This window comes from Gorilla gorilla, chromosome 5 (genome assembly GCF_029281585.2).
Source record: "Gorilla gorilla gorilla isolate KB3781 chromosome 5, NHGRI_mGorGor1-v2.1_pri, whole genome shotgun sequence".
In the NCBI taxonomy this organism is placed as follows: domain Eukaryota; kingdom Metazoa; phylum Chordata; class Mammalia; order Primates; family Hominidae; genus Gorilla; species Gorilla gorilla.
In genome coordinates, this window is record NC_073229.2 from 53357182 (window position 1) to 53369311 (window position 12130).

Consider the following 12130-nt stretch of genomic DNA (forward strand, 5'->3'; position numbering starts at 1 on the left):
CTCTATGATATTGTAAGGCCCATTAATTTACGTGATGACTAACTGCAGCCTGATTTAATTGTTTCCGTTGTTGGATTAACTTCACTGAAAATGCCAAAACACTGAATGAAAAAGCAAGCATATCCCTGTCCTTTAGGTGACTTCACTGTGTTCCAAACTGGTATGCTGCTTACCTTGGTCCAAGATATAAAATACATTGTTCTTCCCGCTGCATTTTCTCCAGAGCTTTGTCAATTCCAATTGGAATGTCGTGGTCTTCTCCTTCGCCCACAGTGAATGCCACATCTCTGCAGTCAAACATCCTTCCACCACAGCGGCCTTCCAGGTGGACTGAGGGCAAGGAGACAGGAGAGTCAACAAAGCTGCTTCTTAGGACTGGCTAATTCAGTGAAGTGATAAATGAGTGGTCGACAATGTAGCAAATACCATTTCCCCTTTCTCATTTCATCAAGAGACACACACAGTGTGTCTTGGTGAAGCTTAGTCTACCCAGTCTGAAAGTTTAGGAGCAACCATATTTCTAAATTAAACTTGTAATTACTGATATTTGTATCAATAAGACAGTTTAGTAGGTAACAAACCAGAAACACAGGTTTATTCTAAGCCTACTATGTGACAGAAGTTTCCTCACCTATAAAACAAAGTCAAGAAATGCTGGATTATTTAATAAAGTTATCAAATGCCACAAATTTAATATCAAATACATAAACATCTGTAACTGTATCTTGGCTTCAGATGCTTGGGCCAAAAAGCCAACTAAATGGCTATTTCTCCAATGATATACAAAGGTTAAATGAATACAGATGCTCCTTCTTCTTTAAGAGTCCTAATCTCATTCACAAATATATCTGAATAAAAATGGTAAATCCAAAGACAACAACATCAATAACTATCTTAGCTATATCCCTTACTGGAAATAATAAATGTAAAGTGTGAAAGAATCAATAGTCTACTATAACTTCACAAATCAAATTACTTAATAACCTCCCCTGAAATATTAGGAGGTCAATTTTGGGAGGCCTAATTCCCTGTTCCACCCCAATTTACCAAGCTCTTTCCCAGAGTAATTTCATATTAAAATAAGAGGCTTTTCCTCATATTTTAAGACAAAATAGAAAAAATGCATACAGATATCTATTTTTTCTTGATGAGTTAGACTCTTTTTTGAGACGCAGTCTTGCTCTGTCTCACCCAGGCTGGAGTGCAGTGGCGCGATATCTGCTCACGGCAGCCTCCACTTCCTGGGTTCAAACAATTCTCCTGTCTCAGCCTCTGAAGTAGCTGGGATTACAGGTGTGTGCCACCACACCCAGCTAATTTTGTTATTTTCAGTAGAGACAGGGTTTCACCATGTTGCCCAGGCTGGTCTCGAACTCCTGACCTCAGGTGATCCACCCGCCTCAGCCTCCCAAAGCACTGGGATTACAGGTGTGTGCCACCAGGTCTGGCCTAGACTCTTTATTTCTAGGAAAAACAATTCTCTGAAACTTTACACTACTTTTAATATTAAGGGTATTCTTTCTATTTTAAGTTTTTGATGTAATAAGAAAAATGGATGGCTGGTATGACAGCATAACAGTCACCAAGCAATATGATAATTTGGATTTCATAAGAAAATCCTGACTGGGCGCGGTGCTCACGCCTGTAATCCCACACTTTGGGAGGCCGAGGCAGGTGGATCACCTGAGGTCAGGAGTTTGAGACTAGCCTGGCCAACATGGCAAAACCCCATCTTTACTAAAAATACAAAAAATAGCCAGGTGTGGTGGCACATGCCTGTAATCCCAGCTACTTGGGCTGAGGCACAAGAATCACTTGAGCCTGGGAGGCGGAGGTTGCAGTGAACCGAAATCGCGCTACTGCACTCCAGCCTCCAGCCTGGGCAACAGAGGGAGACTCCATCTCAAAATAAATAAATAAATAAATAAAAATAAAAAAGAAAGAAAATCCTTTATTCCTACTTCTGTAACATAATAGCCTATATTCAAATCTAGAGATTTCCTAAAATGCTTCTTTTCTAACACTGGCTGATCTACTTTAGATCAACAACTTGTAGAGAGACTAAAAATCACTCGTTCTGTTATACTCATTCCATGCCCAATAAAACAACTATTACCTTCCAAATAAAAATTCAAATCTAACTTATTCTACTTTTGAACTACATGATCTCAATGAAGCTCTAAAATTCTATGATTCTATGACCTGGTAATATCACTCTCAATATCAATATAGCCCAGAAACCAGCTTCAAATCTAATTCCTGCAGTTAATAATTTAATTGAATTACCCCTAGCCCAGGCCTGAGAAATGAGAAAAACTGAAGAATGAACAGAAATGGTGTAGACACTAGGGGCCAAAATGTCCCCTGGACATTTATGCTCTAAAGCGTTCTACCCTTTTCTTCTCTTTTTTCGATTTGCTAAATCTTCTCTGTATTGTTCCAATTTTAGTATATGTGCTGCCGAAGTGAGTACTCACTACTCTTTCTTAACTCACCAGTATTAATACCATCTTGACGTGTTCCCCTTGCAGACACAGAATGGGGTCTAAGAAACTTGGGCCAAACTAGAAAGGGCCTAACTCTTGAGTCAGCTCCTCCAAACAAGGGCTAGAGTTGGAGTGGCTGGGTAGAGCTGGCATATGGCATTTTAGTTTATGTCCCACACTCATAAATGCTGATAATTCCTTCTGTTAGACTTACTTTTAGAATGCTCTAGATAAAATTAACTTGTAGCAAATTGAAAGTTCATTCTGAATTGGAAAACATTTAAAAAATAAATTCAACTTTAAAATTTTTCAAATACAGTCATGCTTCACTTAAGGATGGGGATACATTCTGAGAGGTGTGTCATCAGGTATTCTCATCACTGTGGGAACATCTTAGAATGTTCTTACACAAATCTAGATGGAACAGCCTACTATAACCTCAGCTAAGTGGTATAGCATATTGCTCCTAGGCTATAAATCTGTATAGCATGTTATTGTACTGAATATTGTAGGCAACTGTAACACAATGGTAAGTACTTGTGTATCTAAACATTGAGAAGGTAAAGATATGGAATTATAATCTCACGGGACCACTGTCCTATGTGCAATCTGCTGTTAAACAAAATGTTATGCAGCATATGACTGTACATGCATACTACAGAGGTTCTACAGGGAGTCTGAGGCTTAAGATATTTTTACTGAATTCGCTGAGGGTGGTGACGCACACCTATAAGTCCCAGCTACTCGAGAGGCTGAGGTGGGAGGATTGCTTGAACCTAGGAGTTCCAGGCTGCAGTGAGTCGTTATTGCGGCACTGTAATCTAGCCCGGGTGACAGAGTGAGACCGTCTCAAAAAAAAAAAAGATATTTTTACTGGAGTAAAAATTGATATTTCTAAGGAGGTTAAGAGTTCTAAAAAGTTTGCATTTCTAAATATTTAAAACTCTGCCCAAGAAATTTAGACTAATAACACTTTTCATAAGAAAAAAAAAAGATTTGCTGAGCAAAGTAAATTTCTCATGTATTGTGGAATGTCTCAAGTATAGAGATTTATTGTCCTAGTAGCTCACAACTTAGTTAACAGATTTTTTTTTGTCTGAAGTTTATTGTTGGAAGTATCATCTTCCTCCTTTAAGGAGAGTACATTTAGTGGGGGAGGAAATTATCAGTACATTTGTTGTGGCTTTTGGTTGATCAAGTTTGAATGTTTTCAAAACAGGAAATCCAGAGACTCTGCAAGGATTCCTGCCTGTGCGTTAGTTTCCTAGGCTGTTTTTCAGCTTGATGTATGTACTTGATATTAAAATTAAATGAGTAATTTCAGAAGTTCTCTTTAGATGTTATAACCCATCATTAGTGAGGGAAAAAGATTGGCTACTAATAAACATGTTGGGAAAGATAAATGAAGTAACCATGCCAAAAAAAAAACTCAAACTGTAACAAAGGCATAATTAAGAAAGCAAAACATTCATTGTAGCTAGTCTTCTCAGAGAGACAATAAATGACAGAACTAGTGTCTGATGCTGTAATAGGACAGTAAACATTTGTGATAGCTCTTATAAATATTTTCTACTTTACATGTGGACTAATCTTTTTTTCCTGGTAAATCTAACCCTTCACAATTGGACCCTGCAGTACTATAAAATCTTAAACGGATATACATCCAGACATATACACCCCAGTTTATATAAAAAACCAAAACCATCGCCTTGTAATACTGACAGCATTCGGAATGTCAGAGTAAAAGGAGGTATCACAGCCTCATGGTGAATACAGCCCATTGATTCTCTACATCTACAAGTAGCAAAGGGCATTGCTGGGTTAACTGGATTCTAAACTTGGAACACTGATGTGAAAAGTTCTACGAGACTGCTGACAAGAACTCACACACCACTTGGAGCCACGGAAAGACTGCTGATTGCCACAGTAGGGGCCCCGATTGCGGTAACAGATGCAGATGTGCCTAGCTCCTATAGCTCCACTTATTCTTTTTAATGTTATCTTAAAAATTCCTACCAAAACAAAACAGAACAAAAACCATGGCAGCTCTGGCTGTGGAAGCCCTGTGGTTGCTTTTTGACCTGGCATCTTTTAGTGCAAATACTAACTTAATAAATATTTAATAATAACCATCGTGACTCACTGGGAGTGCAGCCTGTAGGGCTCAGGAGGTCTGTTGCTAATCCCAACCAGCATGATTTACGGGAAGTAAATCATCTATGACGTGCCCAAAGAGAATAAAAGTACATACAGGATGCTTCTACTTAGGGCTTTTTTGGTAGAGAAAGAAATAAACAAGTTAAAAAGAGACAACATTTTTTTCTTGACTTAAAGACTATGTAACTTAAAGGGGTAGGGAGGTCCTCCAAATCCCCACAGTCAAACCAAACCAAATTACCCAAGCTTAGCTGCGCAATCGGAGTGTAACCACATCAAGCGAGCTGCAAAACATCACTTAAACTGGAGCTCTGACTTATTGTTCTCTTACTGCCCTAGAGCAATTTTGTTTTGAAGAGCACAGAACACCCTGTTCTGAATGTGGCTGGCACATGAACTCGATGTGCTGACAGCAATTTGTACTCCGATTAAAATAGGGGGGAAAAAAGGAAAGAGAGTGCACAGCAGTAACAAAAATGAAATGCAAGAACCCCTAAACCATGCAATTTGTATTTTAGGAAGCAAAACTGAGAAAGAGGCTCCATAACTTAAAAAACAAAAAACAAAAAGCTGTAAATGCTCCAGCCTAAAGACATTAGCTCTGGTAAGTGTCTATTTTTCCCTTTTCTAATTATAGTAGTTGGTGTCTGATAGCTTTGCACTCATTCTCAAAACAATTACTGGGTCATGAGGATCTGAATGGGAATGTTGTAATGGCATTACTACTGGACAAGACTGGTTATCTGGCCAGAGGAAACCAGGTTGTGACAGGTTACTCCCACTGAGCAAGAGTTTTCTCTGTTGCCTAATTCATGCCAAGTGAGCCTCTTTCTGCCTGTGTCTCCTGCCTAATAGAGCACAGTATCCAAGAGAGTAGGATCTTAATAACCCCCTGAAAAAGCAAGCAGAGATGGCTTTCTAAAAGCAGGAGAACAAGAGAAATACTTCCAACATGCATGGTGGTCAGATTTCCCCTAAACTGTCCCCCTTCCTCCTCTGCACTGTTTTGTACTACTTAGGATGAACGCACACCACCGTAAGATTGCTTACAGAACTGACGGACAGATGCTAACAGGCGTGGAACCTGGCTCCTGGAACTGAATAACATTTATGCAAATGATTTCTTTTGGTTGATCAGGTTTGAATGTTTTCAAAACAGGAAATCTAAACAAGAAGTATACACCCAGCAACAAATTCTCCATGAACACCAACCCTTACCAGTCTTCCCTTCACACCACTATAGCACTTGAGTTAGACCTGGATTCCAGTCCCATTCTGCCACTTCAGTTATGACTTTGGGCAACGTAATTAAAGTGATCTGAAGCTCAGTTTCTTCACTGATAGAATGTGGATAACACACTAGCTAAATGATAATTGTTGAGAGGATTAAATTAGATACTGAATTAGAGCTTTTAATCTAGCACCTGATATTCATTCATTCATTCATATGTCAGGGTGTCTATCATGTGGAAATGCTGTTGTTAAGTGTGGATATACAGAGACAAACTAAATGAATGTTAGCTATAATTATTTTCCTGTGCCTAGTGGTAAATTATACCAGATTAAACATGTTTTAGAGCTCTGTGTAAGAAAACATTTAATGGTTCAACACAGAAAGCTGTCAAAGTATGAATAAAATTCTTAGTAGGCAAAGGCAGTATCTTGTACTTCTTTTGTGCCTCACAGTACCCAGCACAGAGTTCAGGGCCAGCAAGTAAATATTTATTTAATGACTAATCTTAAAATAGGGCATTAAGGACAGGGTGGTAATTTTCACTAATTTATACAAATTTTCCTTTTTGAATCTATTAGTATTCCTATTTTAATAAATTCTAGGAAGCTATACAAATTTTATATTGTATGGAAACTTTGTTTTTTAATACTATTCTAAAATAAATGGCCAATTGGCTGGAATTTTTTTTTTTTTTTGTAACAACAACAACAGCAGCAGCAGCAACAAAAGACTGTTTTCTTTCTTTTTTTGAGACAGAGTCTCGTTCTGTTGCCCAGGCTGGAGTGTAGTGGCGTGATCTTGCCTCACTACAACCTTCACTTACTGCAACCTCTGCCTCCCGAGTTCAAGGACTTCTCGTGCCTCCGACTCCCGAGTAGCTGGGACTACAGGCCCACACCACCATGCCCAGCTAATTTTTGTGTTTTTAGTAGAGATGGGGTTTCGCCATGTTGGCCAGGCTGGTCTTGAACTCCCGACCTCAAGTGATCCTCCAGCCTCGGCCTCCCAGAGTGCTGGGATTACAGGTGTGAGCCACCGTGCCCGGCCTCTTTACTTTTTTTGTTTTGAGTTGGGGTCTCACTTTGTTGCCCAGCCTAGAGTGCAGTGGTGTGATCATGGCTCACTGCAGCCTCACACTCCTGGACTCAAGCTACTCTCCTTCCTCAGCCTCCCTAGTAGCTGGGACTATAGGCACACACCACCACGCCTGGCTATTTTGTTGTTGTTGTTAAGAATGGGGTCTCACCATGTTGCCAGGCTGGTCTTGCACTCCTGGCCTCAAGCAACCCTCCCACCTTGGCTTCCCGAAGTGTTGGGATTACAAGCGTGAGCCACCATGGCTGGCCAGAAAGACTTATTTTCTACTACGATTTTATTCTACCTGAAGACTTGAAGATAACTTTTTGGAAGAAAGAAATTATATAAATCCAAAATATCTGAAAGAATAAACACTGGCCACTTTAGACCAAGTACCATATTACATTATTTTGTGAAAACATATAATAAAATGGTTTCAAGAATTTGCTCCTATTCCTAGACTTATATCCCAGGACATTCATAAATACTTCAAAAGCATATGAAAAACAAAAATGTAAAGTCTCACAGCTCCATCAGATCTCAGTATGGGCAGATGTAATCTTTCCTCTATTTTCAATTTTTGGTACCTTTTTGATTTTAGTGTTTCATTTATAAAGAACACATAGCTAGATACTGTTGTTGTTCTCACTTTATGAGACCTTTTGCCTTTAATAGGTGACTTTATCCCATTCATATTCTTTGTAATCACTGATATGACTGGTTTTATTCTTGTCTTCGGTTTTCTACACAGTGTTTTCTTTTTTTTTTGAGATGGAGTCTCGCTCTGTCGCCCAGGCTGGAGTGCAGTGGTGTGATCTCGGCTCACTACAACCTCCACCTCCCGGGTTCACGCCATTCTCCTGCCTCCCAAGTAGCTGGGACTACAGGCGCCCACCACCATGCCCAGCTAATTTTTTGTATTTTTAGTAGAGACGGGGTTTCACCATGTTAGCCAGGATGGTCTCTATTCCTGACCTCGTGATCCGCGTGCCTCGGCCTCCCAAAGTGCTGGGATTACAGGCGTGAGCCACCGTGCCCAGCCCGTGTTTTCTTATTTTTTAAAACAATTTTTGCTCAATTGATGAAGTTTTCCTTGTTCCTCTATTTCCCCACTCCACATGGGGTGATATGGAAATTCTACATGCTATTCTTACTAGTACTTTCCATTAAAGTCTGAACAAATCATTTAAAGATATATATATATATCTTTATCAATGTTCAGAATCAATCAGCATAAAGCATTCAATAAAATCCAACATCCCTTCATTATAAAAAACCCTCAATAAACTAAGCATCAAAGGAACATACTTCAAAATAATAAGAGACACGTATGACAATATCTTTTTTTTTTTTTTTTTTTTTTTTTTTTGAGACAAGGTCTTATTCCATTGCCCAGGCTGGAGTGCAGTGGTGCAACGATAACTCACCGAAGCCTCTATCACCCAGGCTCAAGTGATCCTCCTGCATCAGCCTCCCAAGTAAGCTGGGACTACAGGTGCACGCCACTATGTGTGGCTAATTTTTTTTTATTTTTAGTAGAGACAAGGTTTCACTATGCTGCCCAGGCTGGTCTTGAACTCCTAGGCTCATGCAATCCTCCTGCCTCGGCCTTCCAAAGTCTTGGGATTACAGGTGTGAACCACTGCACCCAGCCGTCAATATCATATTGAACGAGCAAAAGTTGGAAGCATTCCGCCTAAGAACTGGAAAAAAAAAAGGGTGTCCACTCTTAACAACTCCTATTCAGCATGGTACTGAGCCACAGCAATCAGTATGCGGCAAGTCCTAGCCTGAGCAATCAGGCAAGAGAAAGAAATAAAACGCATCCAAATAGGAAACCAGACCTCTACCTCTCACCATATACAAAAACAAACTCAAGATGGATTAAAGGCTTAAATGTAAGGCCTGAAACTGTATAAATCCTAGAAGAAAAGCTAGAAAATACTCTTCTGGACATTGCCTAGGCAAATAATTTATGATTAAGTCCCCAAAATCAAATGCAACAAAAAGAAAAACTGACAGTTGGGACCTAATTAAAGAGCTTCAGCACAGCAAAATAAGCTATCAACGAAGCAGATGGACAAACTACAGAATGGGAGAAAACATTTGCAAATTATGCATCTGACAAAGGACTAATATCCAGAAAAGAACTTAAACAAATCAACAAGAAAAAAACAAATAGCCCCATTAAAAAGTAGGCAAAGGACACGAAGAAGCAGCCAACGAACATGAAAAAATGCCCAACATCACTAATCATCAGAGAAATGCAAATCAAAACCACAATGAGATACCATCTCACAACTGAGTCAGAATGACTATTAATAAAAAGTCAAGGCCGGGCGCTGTGACTCATGCCTTTAATCCCAGCACTTTGGGAGGCTGAGGCAGGCAGATCATGAGGTCAGGAGATCGAGACCATCCTGGCTAACACAGTGAAACCCCGTCTCCACTAAAAATATTTTAAAAAATTAGCCGGGCGTGGTGGCGGGCGCCTGTAGTCCCAGCTACTCGGGAGGCTGAGGCAGGAGAATGGCGTGAACCTGGGAGGCGGGGGTTGCAGTGAGCCGAGATCGCGCCACTGCACTCCAGCATGGGCAACAGAATGAGACTCCGTCTCAAAAAAAAAAAAAAAAAAGTCAGAAAAGAACAGATGTTGGCAAGGTTGTGGAGAAAAGGGAATGCTTAAACAGTGTTGATGAGAATGGAAATTAGTTCAGCTCCTGTGGAAAGCAGTTTTGGAAATTACTCGAAGAACTAAAAATCAAAGTACCATTTGACCCAGCAATCCCATTACTGGGTATACAACCAAAGGAAAATAAATCGTTCTATCAGAAAGATAGCTGGCATTTACACTGACATGTTTACTGCAGCATTGTTTGTGTGTTTGTTTGTTTTTTGAGACAGAGTCTCACTCTGTTGCCCAGGCTGGACTGCAGTGGCAGAATCTCAGCTGACTACAACCTCCACCTCCCACGTTCAAGCAATTCTGTCTCAGCCTCCCAAGTAGCTGGGACTACAGGCGCCCACCACCACACCCAGCTAATTTTTATATTTTTAGTAGAGGCAGGGTTTCACCATGTTGGCCAGGCTGGTCTTGAACTCCTGACCTCAAATGATCCACCCACCTCAGCCTCTCAAAGTGCTAGGATTACAGGCATGTGCCACCACGCCCAGCCTGTTTTGTTTTGAGACAGGGTCTCGCTTTGTTGCCCAGGTTAGACTGCAGTGGTATAAATGTGACTCAAATGATCCTCCCACTACAGCCTCCTGAGTAGCTGGCACTACAGGCATGCACCACCATGCTTGGCCTTTTTTTTTTTTTCTGTAGAAATGGGGTCGTACTATGTTGCCCAGTTTGGTCTTAAACTCCTGGGCTCAAGTGACCATCCCACCTTGGCCTCCCAAAGTGCTGGGATTACAGGCATGAGCCACACACAGCACTTACTCTTAAGCACAGTTATATTCTTAATAGCAAAGACACGGAGTCAACCTAGGTGTCCATCAACGGTGGATTGGATAAAAATGTGGGCTTCCTTCTGCCATGGCTACCATTGGAGAGCAGCGGCCATGGCTCTGTGCTGCCCTACGGCCATGGGCCTCAACAAGGGCCACAAGGTGACCGAGAACATGAGGACGCCCAGGCACAGCTGCTGCTGCAGGCACCTGACCAAATACACCAAGTTCGTGCCGGACATGATCTGAGAGCTGTGTGGCTTCACCCCATACGAGCGGTGCACCATGGAGTTACTGAAGGTCTCCAAGGACAAATGGGCCCTCAAGTTCATCAAGACAAGGGTGGGGATGCACCAAGAGGAAGCGGGAGGAGCTGAGCAATGTCCTGGCCACCATGACAAAAGCCACTGCCAAGGACTGAGCACTCTGCCCTGCCCTCTCTCCGAAATAAAGAATAGCTTGACAGACTTGAAAAAAAAAAAATGTGGTACATATATACCATGAAATACTACGCAGCCATAAAAAAGAATGAAAGGATGTCCCCTACAGCAACACAGATGCAGCTGGAGGCCAGTATCCTAAGTGAATTAACACAGAAACAGAAAACCAAATACTGCATGTTCTCACTTATAAGTAGGAGCTAAACCCTGAGTATACACAGACATAAAGATGGGGACAAGAGACACTGGGTACTCCAAAAGCAAAAAAGGATGGAGGGGTACAAGGGCTATATTCTATGTTCACTATCTGGATGATGGGTTCAACAGTAGCCCAAACCTCAGCATTACAGACAATATATCCATGTAACAAACTGGCACATGTCCCCCCTGAATCTTAAAATAAAAGAATTAATCAGCATAATCTCCCCTGGAAGAAGAAATTAAGGCAGCTGGTTGTGGTAGTACACGAGCCTGTAATCTCAACTACTTGGGAGGCTGAAGCAGGCAGATCGCTTACGCCCTGGAGTTCAAGACCAGCTTGAGCAATATAGCAAGACCCCGTCTCTAAAAGGATAAAAAAAGTTAGCTGGGTGTGCACCTGCAGTCCCAGCTACTCCGGTGGCTGAGGTGGGAGGATGGCTTGAGGGCAGGAATTTGAGGCTGCAGTGAGCCACAACTGTGCCACTGCATGCCAGCCTGGGCAACAGAGCAAGACCTCATCTCCAAAAAATGTTTTAAAAAAGAAAATAATCTTAGACAATTTTGCCTTCCCCTCTTCATTTCCTATCCTCACCACCTTTTGTTAAAATAACCCAGAATCCAGACTGTTATTGTTTTATTATTATTATTATTATTTTGAGACAGAGTCTCCCTCTGTCACCTAGGCAGTGGTACAATCTTGGCTCACTGCCACCTCTGTCTCCTGGGTTCAAGTGATTCTCCTGCCTCAGCCTCTTGAGTAGCTGGGATTATAGGCATGTGCCATCATGCCTGGCTAAATTTTGTATTTTTACTAGAGATGGGGTTTTGCCATGTTGGCCAGGCTGGTCTTGAACTCCTGGCCTCAAGTGATGCCCTCCCAAAGTGCAGGGATTACAGGTGTGGGCCACTGTGCCCAGCCCAGACTGTTTCATTATTAATATTACTTTTAACATTACAGCTCTACTGCTTCAGAGATCTTTCAGGATAAATGTATCCAATATGGAAATTATTTTTTTTTTCTCGCTACTGTTTCTTATGCCTTGAGTTGTTGCTTCTTGACTTATTTTTTTGTTTTGGTACAT

General features: G+C 41.2%; 1 protein-coding gene and 1 pseudogene across 8 annotated transcripts in view; one reads left to right on the plus strand and one right to left on the minus strand.

The window, feature by feature from the left end:
• FKBP5 (FKBP prolyl isomerase 5) overlaps positions 1 to 12130 on the minus strand; it is a 156865-nt gene that overhangs the window by 23650 nt on the left and 121085 nt on the right. For all 8 annotated transcript variants that reach the window (XM_019029603.3, XM_055390287.1, XM_031012024.3 and 5 more), the window contains one exon: positions 174 to 330. In XM_019029603.3, the coding sequence (XP_018885148.2) occupies positions 174 to 330 (157 nt within the window). The remainder of the gene's footprint in view (positions 1 to 173; positions 331 to 12130) is intronic.
• LOC109027140 (large ribosomal subunit protein eL36-like) lies at positions 10522 to 11102 on the plus strand (annotated as a pseudogene).